General features: G+C 50.1%; 1 protein-coding gene across 1 annotated transcript in view; it reads left to right on the forward strand.

Moving 5' to 3' along the window:
- The first annotated feature begins 2,764 nt into the window (after positions 1-2,764).
- The window catches only part of NCOR2 (nuclear receptor corepressor 2), a 177,727-nt gene continuing 162,819 nt past the window's right edge, over positions 2,765-17,672 (forward strand). The window contains exons 1-2 of the mRNA XM_054392833.1: positions 2,765-2,869; positions 17,245-17,372. Coding sequence (XP_054248808.1) covers positions 2,765-2,869; positions 17,245-17,372 — 233 coding nt within the window. The remainder of the gene's footprint in view (positions 2,870-17,244; positions 17,373-17,672) is intronic.

The following is a 17,672-nucleotide window of genomic DNA, read 5'->3' on the forward strand; positions in this document are numbered from 1 at the left end:
GAACTTGACACTGTGGCTTTGCACTTGCTGCTGGGTTTTGAAGCTGAGTTTCTGATCTGAAGAGCTTAAAAAAAAAAAAACAAACCCCAAACTAATCCCATTTCTTTTACTGTATAGCTGCCATGGCATGATCTGGCTCACCTGCTGAGCTTCCAGGGAAGCAGCTGGCTTGCTGAAAGCTGCCAAGGGTTCTGCCTCTCACCTCCAGCTTGGAGTGTTTGTGTATACATGTGTGTGTCTATATATTTGCATATGCTAATTAACTCTTAGGTGGCTTCAAGCCAAGATGTCCAAGTTTGAGTCCATTAATTCGGAAAGTACCTTAAACTTCTGCAGATCCCAGCGAGCTTTTGGAGCCCTTGAGAGCATTGTGTACATGTCCCTGACAGCTGCAGGGAGGGTTTGCACTTGTGGGGTGAGGGTGGTGAGGAGTCCCCAGAGAGTGTGGCTCCCAGCTTTGAGTGGGAATTGATGCTTAAAATCCCATCCAGTCGGAAGTGTTGAGGGGAAGTGGGGTAGTCATACTGGGAGCATAAATATGTGCTGGCTCCTTTCTGGGTGCCTCTGAATTTCCCCTTGTGCTCAGGGGCTTTCCTGCTCTGGTGTGGATTGCATCAAGCACGTCAGACTCCTGTCCTCATCCAGGATGAGGCTTGGGCTGATCCTTGGCCCCTGTGCTTTCCAGGCCTGGGGTGATTGGTAAGATACCCCAGGGCTTGGCAGGGATGTGTGGGTGCAGGGCTTGGGGGAACCCCAGATCCTGTGCAGGGGGTGAGCTGAAAGCAGGAGCGGGGACCTGGTTGTTTTCCTCTCCCTTCCCTGAGAGCCAAACCCTGCCATATCTCTTCTCATGCTGAATTTGGCAAAATACCTTTGGCTCAGGACGCTCAGCTGTTCCTTGGTAGGAGCATGGAGGTGTCTCTGCATGTCTGTCATCTTCAGGCCTCAATGGGAATTTGCTGAAAAACAGTATTTTGGCAAAACTTGACTTCTTTATAGGGAAGCCTCCTTCATCCACTTTCTCATGCATGTCGTGCCCAGCCTGCTGGGGATGTTTGCCTTGGTTTGCTTTTATTTCTGGCTGGTGAGCAGTATGTGGATGCCAGCAAACCAGTGAGGAGGTCCTGTGCCTGCCTGCAGCAGATAGTGGTTTATCAGCACGGGCTGATCTGTGGTCTCATGGGAGAGAGAAAAAAAAGTAGAGAGAGACTTCCTCTTTCTCTCTCTCCCCCCTCCCCCCCATCCCTCTTTGGTTTTTGTACATGCCAGCTGCTGTTTCAGTTGAAATTGCGTCGGCTGGGGCTGGCTGTGCCCCCTGTGCAGCAGACACCATGAGAGTGTGGGGAGGTGGTGCTAGGGGACTGGGTGCTTTCTCTGGTACTCCCAGTGTGCTGAGGGATGATTTTGATACTGTTACAACCCTTACACAAATTTATAAGTGACGTGTATCTCTGATGGGGGTGAGGTGTGTGAGTGTGCTCAGCACTGGGTGGGATGGAGAATTGGTTCAGAGGAGGGGGATCTGAGGCTCTCCCTGCTCAGGATTAGTCCCGACAGTATCCTCAAAGCCCAGGTAGCAGTGGGGATTTATGCTTTGTGTAACTAACCATTAATAGGAGAATTATAGTTAATGTACCTGAAGCTGTCAGTGATGAAGGGCAGCATTTAGATGTTTGTAAGGTGGGGTTTTTTTGGTTTTTTTTTTTGTTTGTTTTTTGGGTTTTTTTGTTTTTTTTTTTTTTGGTTGAAATCTGGACAAAACCTGGGAGGCTTAAAATGCTCTCCAAACATGACCTGAAGTGTCTCTAAGAAGCAGTAACTCATAAATCACCCCCTGGGGCCAAGGGGAGTTCTCCCACTCTCTTGGTTTTCCTGATTTTTGTTCCTGCTGCAAAGGGAATTGCAACACATGGTAAAGCAGCAAACGTGTGGGTGACAGGGGTGTGTTTGTGCAAATAACCGCTAAGGCCATGGTGTCTTCTCTGGCTCTTGGTCCTCATCATAAAGGTTGACCTTTTTGGCGTTGGAGGTGTGTGGTGTGCCTCAGTCCTGAGCTTTAGTGTAGCTCTGTGGATGGACATGGCTGCTGAGCATGATAGTACCCAGTGTCCCTCCTGGCAAAGATCAGGGCTTACCACAAGTAGCTGCAAAAATAGCTACAGCTCAGAAAGAAGGGGACTGAAGGGGAGTGTGTGTGGACATGGGAGAGTGTTGATGGGGGAAGTGGATGAGCTGAGGAGGGACCTTGTGCTTTTGGACCTCATGCTGAAGTGCCAAACTCTAGCTTGTGTTTTTTTGGAAACTAAGTCACCTCCCCCCAAAAAGACCTGTCTCCAAGAGGCTCATAGACATAGATCTACAGGGCCCAAAGAAATTGCTAGCCTTGTGCAGGCCTGGCCCTACTGGAGTTGGGGGAGAGTTTTCCAGGGCAATTGAGTGGGATGCATTTAGGTAAATCTTATATTTGGACTTCCTTGGGATAGAAGTAGTCCACTGAAAAAGAACTGGCAGTGGTGTTGGTTAAAGCAGAAAAGGTGAGGCTGCTGGAGAATTAAGAGCAGTCAGGTTTTGGTGATCATGCAAGGCTTGATATTTGTTTGTCTCAGGGGACTGTGGTAGACTGGGTTTTAACCTCCTCCTTTCCCGCTTGTTTGCAGTTGTTGGGTGACGTGGAAAGCTCGCACAGGATGAAGAGGAGCTCCTGGCTCTCCTAACCCTTTGTCTGTGATTTGGAGGCAGCGAGCGCCGCACCTGCTGGTTCGAGATGTCTGGATCCACGCAGCCTGTGACGCAGAGCTGGCGCGCGGCCGAGCCGCGCTACCCGCCCCACGCCATGTCCTACCCCGTTCAGATTGCTCGACCACATGCGGTAAGGCAACAGACTTCCCTCCCCTGCCTGCTCGTGGGCTAGGAGCTGCCTGGCTTGTCTCTGTCACTGTGGCAGCGGTTCAGCCGCTCTGGGCTCGGATGTGCCTGTTACAGAGAAATCAGACCATTTCCGTGCCTGTGGTACAGGATTTCATTGTTCCTCTCTTGTGGGATCCTCTTCTGCTTCTCCATATGGTGCTCTCAGCCTTTTTGTCTCCCTTTCCTGCCTCTTCCCAGAGCTTACCCTGGTGGTGCTTATGGGCTCTGACTCACCACTTCCAAGCATCCAAGTCTGTTTGCTTTCTTGGCAAGGGTACCCTTTGTTGGATGCAGTAACCAGCTTGAGGGGAGGGGGGGAAAAAAAGGTTGACCATCTACATAGGGCATGTGACCTCCAGCCATCTTCAACTTGGCCTTTCCTTGGTGCTGAATTGAGAGATGAGCATCCTTTCTTGTATGTGGGCTTACCATTCCCCAGTGAGCCTGCTCCTAGCTTCTCACACCCCCAGGAGACCTTTTCTGATCTCCAGGCAGACTGCTGGGGGTGAGCCTGCTGTTAGGAGACTTGCCTCTCTCTATGTGATGTTCCTGGCTAGTGGTGACACTCCTGGGAAGACAGAAGAAAACTGAGCTACTGAATTTTTTTTCCATTTTATCCTTCCCCACTTTTTCCCCTCTCTTACCTTTGACTTGTCTTGTCTCCTCCTGGATCAAGCCATAAGCTGGTGGTGATTTTCTTCTGTTGGCCATATTTTGCTGTATGCACTAAAGCCAGTACAGGTTAATTCGTCCAGATCCAGCCTCTCCTTTCTGAGCTGTGTCACTCAGGTCTTTGCTTGCTCATCCTGGATGGTTGAATGTTTTAGGTTTAAGACCTTAACAGAAAAAACTCTCCTTAGTGGAACAGCTTTAGTCAGCTCAAGCTGCTTAAAAGAATCTTGTTAGGTGCTGGAGTGTGGCACATGCTTGCAAGGCTGCTCTTGGGAGCTGCTTCTTGGTAGGTTACAGCGAGGCGGCCACAGCCAGGAAGGTGCTTGTAATGCACCTCAGTGAGGAGACCTTGTCTTGGGGTTATGTTTTTGACAGTGGCAGCTACTGAATGTTAAAATTCCTGCCACGGTGATTTTAAGGTTTGTCTTGAAAGCCTGAGTACCTATGAAGGGTCAGTGAAGGGGTGAAATTGCCTCATCTGCCCCCTTTGCTGGGCTTCAGAAGAGCAGCACAGGAAGCTGGAGCTTGGAAAGACTTTGAAATAGAAACATTAAGGAGGGCACAGGACAAGCTTTTGGCTGCATTCGCTGGCTCGTGGAGATTGCTCGGGGCCTGCGTGCTCCTGCACAAAGAAGCTTTTCATGCAGGGTATGAGACACGCTGACCTCCTTCAATTGATTGCAGTTTTGCTTCCATTGGTGCAAGTGTGTTTGGGCCTTTGGGTGGAATGAGAGCATTTATCTCAAAAAGAAAATCCCACTTCTCTTTTTAGCAGAAACCCAAGGCAGGAGGAGGATGTGACCAGGTGAGCAAGATCTGCAGTTGTTGTGAAACCATGATTTAGAAAGAAACCCGAGAAGGCTCAGTACCCGACGTGGAGACAAAAGAGTGTGAAAGGCTGCAAGCCCAGGGGTGTTGAGTCTCCTGCAAGCCCAGGTTGCTTCCCCTTAGTGTCACAACAGCAGAAGGAGCCAAGCAGGGTGTAGTTGTTTGCAGGTTGGATGGAGCTTGGGCTTTCTCCAGCCTGCCCTGCTCTCTGGCTGGAGTGAATGGTGCTTTTATTCTATCGTATTAATGTTGGAAGAAGTTGCTGACGTTTGCTTCTGGAAGCTATTTTCACAGCCGCCTGTAATCTTCTGAAGTTATGTGGTGCCTTTTAGGTGTCTGGATGCAGGAGAGGTCAGGCTTGAGATTTTTTTTTTTTCTTCTTTCTTCTGATTGGTCTTCTTGCCAGAAGTGTGCCAGCACCCCGTGAAAAGCACCCTGCCTGTCCTCAGGAGGGGAGGCAGAGCTTTTCTTGAAGGGTGTCCTTGTGTGATCCCTGCCTGTCTCAGCTGTTTGCAGAGTGTCCTGCTTGGTGGTGCCAAGAGCTGGACCCTGGCCGTGGCTCTGGGGGGACTGCTTGGAGAGGAGAGCCCAGTTGCTTTGAAGTTGCAGCCCTGTTTAATGTTAAAGTCAGCGGTATTTGCTTGCATGTCTTGGCCAGGTCAGCTTTGTCATGGGGTGTGTTTGCACAGTGAGAGCTTGTTTGGAAGACAGTAAAAGAAGCCAAAACCAACCCAACACTAGCGTGTCTTGCATCTGATTAGGTTTTTGATTCTGGTTTGCTGCGTTCCATGACGTTCTTTCCTGAGAACTGGGAATCTGTCAGCCTGGAGATCCTTATCCTGGTGGTGGAAATGCCCTGGGTCACCTCCTGGGTGTGTGCACAGCATGGCCACAAACGCCATTGTAATATAAATAAATAATGACAGGCCAACTGTGACAGTGGCACCCAGGGAAATGTGGCCCGGCAGGAACACTGAGCTCAGAAATGAGCCGTGACATTATTTGAGGTTTGTAGATGCTTTATGAAGACTGATTTAAAGGATTGCAGCTGTTTGATTTCACAGATGAGGCAAGTGAGAGGATGTATTGTCAAGGGGCACAAGGCAGTGCAAGAATGCTTGGGCGTTTTACTCCTCCTGTTCTATAAATCCTAAGGGAATATCCAACAAAATGGGGAAAAGAAGATGCCTTTCAAACAGAATTATGCTTTGTACCTATGGGCAGCACATTCTAAAAGTTACTGCTGAAAAAAAAAAAGCTCCCCTGGAGCTGCCAGGGAAGAGCCAGTATTGGTCAAGTGAGGATCTTTGTTGGGTGGTTTCACTCTTAAGTGCCAGCTTTGGGCAGGGCTGTGTGAACCCATGGGTCTGATCTAGGCTAAACTCTGATGGATGTTGCTACAAACAGGCTCTTCCTCAGGGTGCATTGGTCTCCAACTCTATCAGACTGTCCTCTTCACTGAGAGACATCTGGTCTCAACAGCTGTCAGGGAGGTGAGATGTGAAAATGGTGCAGTATTTCATAATGGCTAGACATTTCATTCCATCTTACTAAAAAAACCTGACCTGTAAAAAAAAAAACATCTTTGATAAGTGTGCATGCTTCTAAAGGCAAAGAGGAAGCTTGGTGAAAGTTCTGGTTGGTTTGAGTGTCTTTAGGTAAAACTAAAATCACCCGTAACCCAGAGTGCTGAAGAGCACTGAGCGGTTCCTGGCCAAAGTGCAGGGGAAGCATTTTTGTTTTCCATGTTCACTAGCTGTGATGTTGGTATGCTTAGTTAACTTCTGTCATGTTCAGCTTGGGAACAGAGGAATTGTTTGAGTGCTCCATGACCTTTAGCTAAAGGTGACAAAACACATTACTTATGTTCTTAACCTTCTAACGTGTCTGCAGCTCATGCTTTTGCAGAGGAAACTTTCCCATGAAGGATATTCATTTTCAGGCAACCTGCAGATATTTTCTGTAAACAGATCGATTTCTCTGCATAGCACATGTCCTTCTTTCCTTTTAAAGCCACTTGGTGATACATATTCCCTGGGCACAGAAGGGTTCCCCTCTCTTCCTCCTGTATGGATCCAGTTTCTTGCTGTGCCCCCCTTACCAGTCATCCTTCTCCTGGTAGTGCCCTGACATTTTGGAGCTGCAGGAGTGATGCATCTGCAGATGCTGGGATCTGCAGGAGATGCTGGGGCTTGGGGCACACAGGACGCCCTTGTGCAGCAGCCTCTGTGCCAAAACAGCTTCTGCTTTTGGAGTGCTTTTAGAGTTTAACAACTAGAGGTACAGATTTGGGCATGAGTAGGAAGGATGGGGGGGATATATGCATATCAAATTAGTGTTCCATCACTTTAATCCCCCTCAGTGAGCATTGTCTCCTCCCTGCAAAAGGAGGTGCTGGGCATGCCTCCTGCATGCTGTTTGCCCATATTCCTTGCAGGGCTTCAGCTGAGATGGAGAGATGAGCTTAACCCCTCCTCAACCCCTCTGCTTCATCTGAGACCTTCGTGCCATCTGCTGTGCCAGCTCTCTGGTCTGGGAGCAGCTCTGTAGTTCCATCATTAAACTGCCTGTTTGCAAAACACTTGTGCAGGAGCGTCCCAGCCTGATCCCTCATTATTTTTGGCCCATGATAAATAACTTCCTTGTCTGTCTCAACCAGAGACAAGAGCTTGGTGCGAACTTGTGTGCTGATTTGGTGTCCCAGCCAAATGGTGGCCTGGGGGGAATGGAGTGCCTTCCCTGCCCAGACTCCTCCTCCCAGCAGTCTGAGCAGGGTGAGTTAAACCCATCATCTCCTGCCGTGGAAGGTGCTGTAAGGAGATGGCAGCTTTGGAGGTGGCAGGAGCTCTCTTCTCTCCGCAGTGACATGATTGGCGTGGCAGGGTGACGCCAGGTAAGCCTGCGGAGAGGCAGCCTGTTGCGTGTTATGGGTGCCAGGTGCCTTTGCTGCTGTGTTGGTTTTCCTTGGAGTAGTTATTCACACTTTTATCTGCTGGAAGCAAAATGCCAGCCTGTGTCGGTGCTCCAGGAGCTTGCAGAGCGGAAGAGTTTATGGTGCCAAATGCTAAAATCCCCCAGGCTGCGAAGAGCCTTCTCCAACCACCTCCGAGCGCGAAGCAAAGCCTCCTGCTACCAGCTGAGCAGCTGAGCAGGGGCAGCTCATGCCAGAGAGTTGCATCCTGAATTCTGCCTGCCAGGCTCCAGAGAGTGTTGTAAGGAATGACTTGAAACATCAAAAGCCTACCTTGGAAATGCTGACCTGATTGGGTCTGTCAGAACTGGAATTGGTGCAAGCTCTCCTGAGGACCTTCCCAGTGGGGGATTGCTTGAGCCCTGAGCAGTTCCAGTGTGGGTTTGGGAAAGCTGGCCTTCTGCTGTGGGACTGGGAGAGTATGGGGGTGAAAGAACAGGACACCTAATTCTGTGCCTTGGGGTCTCTCTCCCATTGCCAGGGAGCAGGAGTTGGCTTACAGCAGTTTGCATTTAAAGCTCATTTTCTCTAGGATTCATCCTTTACCCAAACCAGGTCTTTTTCTTCAAGCTACTGTAAACTTCTCTGGCTGCTCGCTAATCCGCTTTTTGGGTGTGATCTGATGCAGAGGGTGGTGCTTTGCTTTTGGTTGAACTCAAGATCCACAAGGTTAGGAAGAACTTTTGCTGCCTGTGTGGTTTGGCAGGAGTAGAGACCCTCTAAAGCTGCGTTTGGAGACATAAAGCTTTTGTCTGCACTCATAGGCTGAGTCTGCCTGCATCATCCCACTAGCCTCTGCAGACACCTTCTGCAAGACCAGGTGCTTTTGCTGGTTGTCACTGGCACCATACTTACATATAGTACTGGCCAAATCAGATTATGTGGCCTGAAGGTCTGACTGTGGAGGGGGAATGAAGTGTAGGAGAGAGTTGGTGGGGCTTGTCAAAGGACAAAGGGGCCCTCCATGGGCTGCAGATAGGTTATGGGTGTTGTGTGGGAGCACGGGTGGTGGGAGATGCTGGGGGACTATGCTACAAAAGAGATAGAATCATGAGCCTGGTGCTTTTAAGGTGGAACTTTTGGATTTGCTGTGTGAAGAGAGCTTCTCACCCCACGTGGGTATTTGTGACCACAGGTGGCTTCAGGAAGCAGAGGAGCAGGCATGGGGACTGAAGGAAAGGCACACAGGTCATTCCTGACACAAAAGTGCCTGGATGTGACTGGGACAAAAGTCTTGTGATGGAGAGAGACTGAAAAGTAGCACTGTAATGGATGTGCTGCAGCTCTGTGGGCACCTCTGGCTGCTGGGGAGAGGGCTGGTGGCTGGCTCCAGCACCCAGCACTGGTCAGATGATCGGGAAGCCACAACAGCTGAGAGCTGCCCCCACCGAGACGTGACTTCTCCTCCATGAATGGCATATTCAGATGGGACAGCTAAACCCTGCTGACAGCCCCGGGTTGAAGGAGAGGGTGCTGGGAAGGATGCATTACTGCACAGCTGGTACTGCCGCCGATGGTGCTGGCAGCAGACGTGGCCTCAGTGCAGGGAGGGCAGGAGAAATCAATGCCTTCCAAGAAGGGTCCACGCGCAGTGTGGTCACCTCCTAAAACAAAAGGCTAAGTCAGCAGCTTCTGAGAGATGGATGGCAGTGAGACTGTGTCAGAACAATAAGGGCATTTGTCTTTTCAGCACGTGTTGCATCTTCGTAGGCAAGATAAAAATGCGCGCATTCAGCCAGGTTTTATTACTGACCTTATCTTCAACAGTGGAGCTGATTGTGGAGGAGTTGTTGTGGTTTTTTTTATGCTTGCCTTTTTTTTCCCCTTAAATTTGCAGTGAGCTCCTCCCAGGGTCTGGGGGAGGAAGTGAGACAGACAGCAGTGAACTTGTGGACAACCTGTTCTGATCAATAACCACCTCCTTTGTGCTTCAGGGGAGGTTTTCAGTAGCAGAGGATGTCTCCTCTTTGCTGGGGAGGCTGAGGGTGATAGGCTCTATGCCATGCTAGACCCCTCACAGCTGTGCCCAAGCAACTCCCTTCGTCCCTCCCAAAGCTTCCCCTTTCTTCTTACCTAGATCTGCATTGGGAAAAATCCTCTCCAGGCAAAGGCTAAAAAGAGCATTTTTTTGGTTTGATGACCAGCTGTGGTGCTGCTGGTGCCGAGGGCTATGCAGGCACCAGAGAGCTTTGCCTTTTATTACTAAAATAGGTCACGCTCACTGCTGGCAGGAGGAGATTTAAAGCAACTTCTTCTTTCAAAGTTCAGTGTGTGCAGAGCAGGGGTGAGGGGTATCCCCTGCCTCTGGCAAAGCTACTGAAGTGGTGGCCATGCTGCTTGGGCCACCCCACCTTGGAGTGAAGAGCTGTTCCATCTGGCTCACAGGGAGCAGCCCTGCCTCCTGCTCCAGCCAAGGGGCTCAAGCAGCAGCTTATTGCACAAATGAACTGCTGGAGAATCCAAGGCCCTAGGAGGTTTCAATTTGGGGTAGTTGCTCCATGCTCATGGGGGTGTGGGAGGCTCAATCTGCCATGTGCTTCCCAAGGAAATGGGGTGATTTCCCAGTCCAAGGTTGAGCAGTAGAGTCTTGGCCACCATGTTGGGCCTCTGACTTGTGTGTCCCTTCCAGACATCCTCGTTGTATAGGGAGTAGTTCTGGCTGTTGGAGGCACAAGGCAGTCTCTGATTTGGGGAAACACCAGCAGAATAGCAGCAGGAGGAAAGTGATTGAGCATGTGGCCAGTGTGGGTGCTGCTCTGGGCAGTACTGTCTGCAGCTGCTCTTACCTCTCCTCTCAAAAAATACCAGTAGAAATTAGGACACCCAAGGTAAAGGTGAGACACAGGGTGGAGCAAGGTTCTCAGAGCCAGTGAGATGTTGTTGAGGGACAAGTGGAGTGTGGGACGTGCCAGGACAGCTCTAAAGCACCCAGCTCTGGCTCTCTGTGCCATCGTACCACAGTTTTTGGGGACACCAGCCCCACTGCCCACACCCATCAGTTCCACTGCAGTTAAAAGGAGCTCCCAGAAGGGCACACTTGCTACTCAAGAGCAGCAGGAACAGGCCAGGCATCCTCTCCTGAAATTAGAGAAGGGGCAATTTGTATCTAGTGAAATAAACGGGGATGCTCTGCCATTGTTTCTTGCTCACTTTTCAGATCATGCCATTATTAAGATCAGCTTCATTTAAGCTAAATGCTTGGGAGAGTTTCAGCAGAAACAGCAGATCATTGAGAAATACAAATTATTTACAACACAGCACTGGGTGACCTCGTAACAAGCAGCCCACGACCTAATCCTTGGTGGAGGTGGCGAGGAGCTGGGATTTGCTCCTCAGTCAACATGTGCAGTGCCTTGGCCTGTTTGCTGGACTGCCAAAGGTTATGAGGACACTGTGGAGCAGTGGCTTGTAGCTGGGTGAGGGCTACTGTGCCCGGGGAGTTGGGCAGCCTGCACCTGATGCCGTGATTAGAGGTGGCAGCTGGCGTGGGTGCCACCCTCTGCAGGGGAGCCGACTCAGCTGGCGGATGTGGTGAGTGACCCCGGGACTGCTCCTCCTCAGCGTCACTGCAAAACAAGAGCCGGTGGTTTTGTAGGTGAGGCTGCACTGAACCTCAGCAGGGAGCTCCTGGGTGCTCTCCTGGCTGGAGACATGGTAAGCGATGGGGGACAGATGTAGTGCTTCAGGCTGCTCCAGCTGTGCTGCAGGTGCTGGTCTGGCCATGCTGTGGGTCTCCATGGGTTTGCCCCAGAGCTGTTTTCCAAGGAAGCCAGAAGCAGTGGGCATTTGCGCTTATTTTTCTGCTGGCAGGAGGAAGAGAGGAGGAGAGGTTTGCCATTCTGTTGCAAGGCCAGCTCCAGGCTTCCTTTCTGTAGGCCTTGTTCTTCTGGGGTCTTCTCAGGGGCTAATTCTTGCAGCCATGGGAATGCCGTCTGGATGGAACAGGTGGAAGATGCTCATATGTATGTGCTCTGTGCTGGAGCTGGGAGACCAGAGTTGCTGCTGGTAATGGCATAGTGTTGTCTGCTTCTGTGGGTCAATGCCAAGGTGTGCTTCCAGCATCGATTTCAAACCTCCCTTGCTTCCTCCTCGTTGGAGGTCAGGCAGCCCAGCCCCAAACAGATGCAACAGGCAGGGGAAGGACTGAAGCGCAGCAGCAAGTGCATGTGTTCAAAACAGAAAGTGAGAGAGGCAGGAGGGTTGCCTGCAGTGTGTGGGTTATCTCCCAGTCAGAGGACAGCTCAGAAGGTTTTGGTGGAGATATGATGGTAGGGAAGGCACCAGGCTTGGAAGTTTGAAAAACCCAAAGCTATAAACAGGGAAAAAACCCTATCACCTTCCACCCTCCCCGTCCCTTTCTGCAGGGCTGTGCCTGCCAAGGGCTTTGCTGTAACGTTGCATTCAGTCTCCTGGCTTTGGAGAGTTTGATTAGTGTATCTTAATGAGCCTGATAGACTCAGGTTATTTGGGGTCAGGGGATTTACCAGGAAGGGGAGGGAGACGGTGCTCTCAGTGCTCCCAAAGCAAATAGTAACACAAAGACTTGAAGACTGGGAGTGCTTTCCTCTCCCTGCACCTCCAGGCCAGGGCAATGAGGATATGTCCAGTCTCCTTGCTGGCAGCACAGGATGATTTTGGCCTTCTGGGCAGGACCCAAATTACCTCTTCAGTCTCCTGCATGAGGAAGCATATTTTAATGAGGCTGCTTTTGGCTCCTCAGCATTTCATTTATCTAAACGTTGGCCTTGTGCTGAGTTGCTCTGCTGTGTGATTTGTGGCACTGTAGATGCTCTCTGTGTCTGTCCCTCTTTGGCCATGGCTCAATTCAGCCAGCAGGGTTTTCATTGTGGTGAGGGGCCAGGAGCTGCTCAGAAGGACTCTCTGGAGCCACCTCTCACCAGAGCAGGTTTCTAGCTGTATTTAGGCAGAAAGTGTCTGTGTTTGAGCTATGTTCCCCTCAAGACCTTTCCTTACCAGTTGCTGCAGCAGGCATCATTTGTGAAAGGTTGTCTTCAGCATCCCCCGCATCAGGCTTTGACTGACACAGATTTGATGAACGGGAATCAGAGCCTGGTGTAAAGGCCAGGGCTTTGCAGCATTTGCGTGGGATGCTGAGTTTCGCCCCTAGGTACTTGTGGTCCAGCTAACTGCTGATTTGCAGCATATGCTGTGTTGTGGGCCTCTGAAATCTTCTGGTGATGATACCAGCAGCTCTTCGTCTGTATTCCCCATCACCTGATTCCTAAGCAGCAGCCTCACAACCCCACCTCACTGCTGCGTGTCCCTTCCGCTTGTGGCAGCGTGCAGCCCCTTCTTGGCAGGTTGCTTGGAGCTGGAGCAGTGCAGCGTGAGGCTGAGCTGCCTCAGCACTGAGAAGCTTGCTTCTGGATTGGATTTCATGCAGGATATGTGCTCAGGGGCTGGCATGGCTGCACAGTTTGAAATGGAATGCTGGGGGACAACTGTCTGTGCTGGAGGATGACATCCTGACAGTGGTAGAGGTGTTTTTGGAGGGCCTCTGTGCTGGCTGTCTGGGCTGTATCTCCCTTTCTCAGACAAACTTTCCAACTGCTTATGAAGCTGTTTCCCTGTCATCCTGTGGATTTGCTTCCCCCAGAGGATGGCTGCCCCAGGGACTAGCCTGACTAAAGAACTGCTGTGAGGTGTGGGTGGGACAGAGGGTGTGACCGAGGCAGCTCAGCCTTGGCATTGCTGGGCTGGGTCTTAAATCATCTACAGCTCCAGACAGTGTTGTCTGGAGGGAGGAAACTGGCCTGTTTGTTTATACTCTGCCTGTGTGGTTAGAGGAGACACGGTTCCTTTCACCCAGGGTTATATTTTGGGAAGCTGCTTTTTTATCAGGAGAATGATAAAGTCTTGACATTGAGACTTACAAAGTGATTTTGATTGCTTAGCTTTTGTTTTGGAAACATTTCCCCTCCTTTGGCTGAGTACAGAAGCTTAATTTCTACTGACAGAAGTGAAGAAGGTGCTCACCTTCTCTTTGCATCCCTTCATGCCCTCTGCAAACCCTTCTCTCACCCCTCCCCAAATCTGTTGAGGTGCTAAAGCCCCTGACTACCTGTGTTTTTTCTCCTTCCTCAATCTGTCTTTTGTGATATTTGCTGAATTAATGAAGTTTAGTAGAATTTCTAAGGTGTGTGGGAGCACCTGAACCACAGGGGAACAACAGAAAAGTTGGTGTAGAAGGAACAAGGTCATGAGTGGAGGCAGTGGGAGGATAGAGGGCCCTGGAGAAGGTGCTCCAATACATCAGCAGGTTTGGGGTGAGTGGGAGAAGGGTTTGCAGAGGGCAGGAAGAGGTGTAAAGAGAGGGAGATTGTTAGCAAAAACCAGGATTGAGCAAGAAATAGTAAAGCCATAGAGAGGAAAAAGGAGCAGCATATAGCTTGGGGCTGCAGGGTTGGTTTGGGTTTTTTTCTTTAGTTTTATTTCAGATTTCTTTCAAGCTGCCCTTGAGCAAGTGCCAAGGCTATGGTAGTAATTTTGAGTCAGGATGGGGGCTAGGTCTTGTTTGTGCTGTGTGCTTTGATGGTGGGGAACTCACATGGCACAAGCTGGATGCTGCTCCCTTCTTGCCTGTGTGTGGAAGGTGCCACAGTGCTGGCAGCAAGGTGCTCTCTAGCATATGTCTGTAGAACACTGCTGAATGAAATGGAAGCCTCTTCTGAAGGCAGCTCATAAACCTTCCTGGCATTTGCATCTGAAAAACACAGCCACAGCTCACCATGCAATTTACTGGAGTAACTTTCTGAGCAATTAATCCACCTACATCCTGCCAGGTCTCCCATGGTTCCTTTGACACTTCGTCACAGGGCACAGAACCCTTCCTCCTCCGTAATTTTTAGGCTGTGTTTTCTTCTGGTGCAGCTGAACACTGATGTGAGCAGGGCAGGTCAGAGGCATGGGGCAATGTCTGGAAAAGCAGGCGCTGGTGGTGCTCACCAGCTGTGTTCTTGGTGGGGAAGCTGGAGAGGAACATCTTCCATGAGCCCAGCCCTGAGCTAACGGCCCAGCATCACAGAATGGTTTGGTTTGGAAGGGACCTGCAAATCTCATCTAGTCCAACCCTCCTGCAGTGAGCAGGGACATCCTCCACTAGATCAGGCTGTTCAGAGCTGTGTTGAGACTGACCTTGAATATCTCCAGGGATGGGGCCTCAACCACCTCCCTGGGCAACCTGTTCTAGTGTCCCACCCCCCGGTGTTCCTGGCCTCCCACCTAAATCTGCTCTTCTCTAATTTCAAACCATTGCCCCTTGTCTTATCACTACAGGCCTTTGTAAACAGTCCATGAGCTTCCCTATCGTTTCAGGCCACGCCAGCAGGCTCAGAGATCCACCAGCACCTTTCTGATGAAGGTTAGAGGGGGAAAAGGCGAAGCTCAGCTGAGTGTGGGCAGGGGGAAAGGGAAAATCAGATGGTTCTTGGGACATTTTTTTTTTTTCTTCTCAAGGGCACAGCCTTTCAGCCTCCCAAACGGGAAATTCTTGTTTATACGCCCACAGAAGGTGCCGGTCCTGGTTGTGGGCCTCTTGGTGTGTCTTCCCCAGACATGGAGTGTTTGTTCTGTAGGTGGATGTCAGGAGCTGCATCCCACTTTGGGTTTTTTTAAGTTTAAAACCAGGACAAATGTGAACATGGAGAAGCAGCAATTCTGCTTTGGATGGGGGTGAGAGCTAATGGGCTCCTTCACTCCACATTGCCTGAGTTCACCCCACTAGTGGCTGGACCAATTACATACTCTTGTCCTGCAGCCCCCATGGTATTCTGCATGAGTGGACTCTAGAGCTGAAATAAAAACAGTATCATGGGATGGTGTCCTCTCTTTACACCTGGACTTACAGCAGAAGTGAAACATCATAGGAACAAGTAGATGTCCTAGCAATGCCCTCCTTGTGTTGCAAGAACCTGTCTGAAAATAGCCACTTGCCTCAGAGGCTGAGATCTGAAGTGGCCAGATGGGAGATGGAGACCAAGAGTTTGGGGTGGGGCAGAGGCTCCTGGTAGCTGGTGTTTGCCAAGATCAGCCTGAACAGAAAGGAACAACAGCACACTATTGCCTGATGCTGGGGAGAAATGAACCTGATTCAAAAAACTGGTGCAGGTTTCTAGACACAAAGTGGTGTCCCTCAGACCCCACCATTTGCCTTCCTCCTTCATTTGGTATCTGGCCCTTTCAGTTCTTGTGTGAGAGAGCCTGAATGTGGGGTAGGGCATCTGCTTTGCTTGGCTCCCCTAGACCAAGAGCTTCCAAGTTCCAATTTCCTCTTGTCTTTCCGGAAAGCTGCTACACAAATATCTTGTTTTACCCTCTGGCAACCAAAGATGTTGGGTTTTGATACTCCTTTCGACCTTGCAGCTGGTTGGAGGAGAGCATGGCATCCATCATTGGGCTACTCTGTTCACTTGCAGAAGGAAGAGAAGGGGTTCTCCAGGGGCAGCTTGGAGAGAAGGGATCTTCAGGGGCAGGTTATTGCTATTTAAGCTTCCAAATCCTTTCTTTGCCTGCTCTGCACCTTGCTGGGACGCTTCCCCTAGTGTTGGAGCTTGTCAATCTTCACTGCAACTGATCAAATAACTTCTGTGAGAGCTGTTAGGGGCAAGTGTCCCCTGCCCACATGCACTTGGTTTTTTATTTCTTGATTTTAGTTTTTAGACTCTGACATGTCTTTTTGCCTTTTTTTTTGGGGGGGGGGGAGGGTGTTTGTGGGTTTTTTTTTTTTGTTTGTTTGTTGGGGTGGTTTTTGTTGTGGTTCCAGTTAGAGCTGTTCAAAGTAAACTCCCAGGTGGGATTGGTTCTTCTAAGGTAAATGTGTGTCGATGTTACTAGGGATATTCTGTGCCGTTGCTGAAGGTCTTTGTTAATTAGATGATTAGTCTTCTGGTCAAGTGTCTATCTGCAAATAAAAAAAGAGGAGTTGAATATAGCTGCTAAAATACAGTTGCTGGAATCAGTCTGTGGCAGAGAGCAGGAGGGCTTCTTGTTTAATTAAATTTGGGAACATACTGTTCTGTGCTCTCAAGGGTCAAGGAACAAAAGGGACGTACACATAATAAGTAGCAAACTGTCCTTTCAAACCCCTTGAGCTCAACCCAGGGGAGCTGTGCTTAAAGAGACACTCTCCAGATAACATTTCTGATTTCTCTTTTTCTTTCTTTCTTTGTGCTCCTCCCCCCCCCCCCCCCCCCCCCCCAATTCTCCATGCTGCTGCATGAATTCAATATTGAAGTTCAAAGTATCTTGTAACTTTAATTTTCTTCTTACCTTTTCTTCCTCTCAGATTAAGTTGTTGTCAGGACTGTTTGGATGCAAAAACTCCCTGTGTGGTGCTTGGCAGCTGGGTTGAGCTTGCTGCGGTCCTCATCCCATGGGCCAGTTTGTGAGCAGCCCCAGTAAAAGACTGGAGGGAGGTTGGACTGGGGACTGAGCTGCCAGCCCATCGTGATGCAGGACTGGAGATGAGTGGGAATCCTTTTGTTGGGGCAGAAGCACTGAGTTTTGTGGTCCAGCACCCAGTGCTTCAAAGGAGGACTATCTTGATGTTTTTTTCCTGAGTTGTCAGAGAATGGTTTGAGTTGGAAAGGACCTTAAAGATCATCTAGTTCAATACTTCTACATGACCCCTCCACTAGACCAGGTTGGTCAAAGCCCCATCCAGCCTGACCTTCAACACTTCCAGGGATGGGGCAGCCATACCCTCTCTCAGGGACCTGTTCCAGTATCTGACCACCCTCACGGGGAAGAACTTCTTCCTTACATCTAAACTGAATCTACCCTCATATTCAATGCTTGCTTAAAGGTTGCCACCAGCCTAACCAGCTCTTCTGTGTTTGCTCCTGCAGGACGTTGCGCTGTTGGAGTACCAGCATCATTCCAGGGATTTTGCTTCCCACCTCCCGCCAGGGTCAATCATGCAGCCGCAGCGGCGGAGGCCGTCCCTGCTCTCCGAGTTCCAGCCAGGCAATGAAAGGTACCAGCTCCCTGTCTTCCTGTGGGTCATGGACACCCACCTGCATCAGGGAGTGTTCTGTGCAGGGCTGGGGGTGAAGGAGGGCTGGGTGGGACCTGGGCAAAGTTATGTTTTTGTCTGTGCCCAGTGTCTGTGCTGCTTTAGCTTAGTTGTGCTAATACAAGTGGCACCTTTGCCTTGTGGTTTCTTCCCTTGAACTGGCATGCATCTAGAAAATGTCTTAAAACCACTAAACAACAACCCCCCACCTTCTGTGAAGGTACTCGTTGCTGTAACTGGTTGCACTGGCTTGCTTCAGTG

The sequence above is a fragment of the Indicator indicator genome, chromosome 26 (assembly GCF_027791375.1).
Source record: "Indicator indicator isolate 239-I01 chromosome 26, UM_Iind_1.1, whole genome shotgun sequence".
Taxonomy (NCBI): Eukaryota; Metazoa; Chordata; class Aves; order Piciformes; family Indicatoridae; genus Indicator; species Indicator indicator.